The 611-nt window shown below is 54.0% G+C and overlaps 1 protein-coding gene across 1 annotated transcript in view; it reads right to left on the minus strand.

Moving 5' to 3' along the window:
* Positions 1 to 132: 132 nt before the first annotated feature.
* LOC125488182 (putative RNA-binding protein Luc7-like 1) overlaps positions 133 to 611 on the minus strand; it is a 3,058-nt gene continuing 2,579 nt past the window's right edge. The window contains exon 4 of the mRNA XM_048621111.1: positions 133 to 548. Within this exon, the coding sequence (XP_048477068.1) occupies positions 461 to 548 (88 nt within the window). The 3' untranslated portion in view covers positions 133 to 460. The remainder of the gene's footprint in view (positions 549 to 611) is intronic.

A 611-nucleotide genomic window follows, 5' to 3' on the forward strand; every position in this document is an offset into this window, starting at 1 on the left:
ACCTCCTCCTCCAGCCCCCTACAATCCTCACCCTCCTGTTCAAATCCCCTCCCTCCCTATCTCCGTCACCTCCTCCTCCAGCCCCCTACAATCCTCACCCTCCTGTTGCAAACATATTCATTTCTCTATCTATTAAAAAAAACCTCACTTTTATTTCGTAAAGAAATGAATCAAACACAGGAACTATTTTGTACAAAGGACCCAGGGTAGGGTGGGGTGAGGGGGTAGAACTGTGACCGTGACCTGACCAGGAGTAGAAGTGGCCCAGATCTCCGAGAGGAGAGAATGAGCTGAAACAGTCCCACAAAGAAACAACATCTTCTCCCTGCCGCTTCCCCCCAACACACGCCTCCTTTCCAAAGCCCCCTTCCTGGAGGATGTGGGGCATAGACGTGAAATCCAGAAAGGGGAGGCTGTCAGCATCTGTTTCTCTCCGCGATGCCGCCGCAGCCGATCAGCCTCAGAAGGTGTGGTACAAGCCGAAGCGAGGGCCGTCTCTGTAAAGTCTGTCCCGGGGATCGTCGAAGATGGGTCTCCTCCTCATGGGCCTGTCGGCATAGGGCAGAGGGGAGAGAGAGACGCAGAAATGTCAGTGTGTCGGTCCCTGCTCT

This window comes from Rhincodon typus, unplaced genomic scaffold (assembly GCF_021869965.1).
Source record: "Rhincodon typus isolate 14 unplaced genomic scaffold, sRhiTyp1.1 hic_rhity00000054, whole genome shotgun sequence".
NCBI classification, from domain to species: Eukaryota; Metazoa; Chordata; class Chondrichthyes; order Orectolobiformes; family Rhincodontidae; genus Rhincodon; species Rhincodon typus.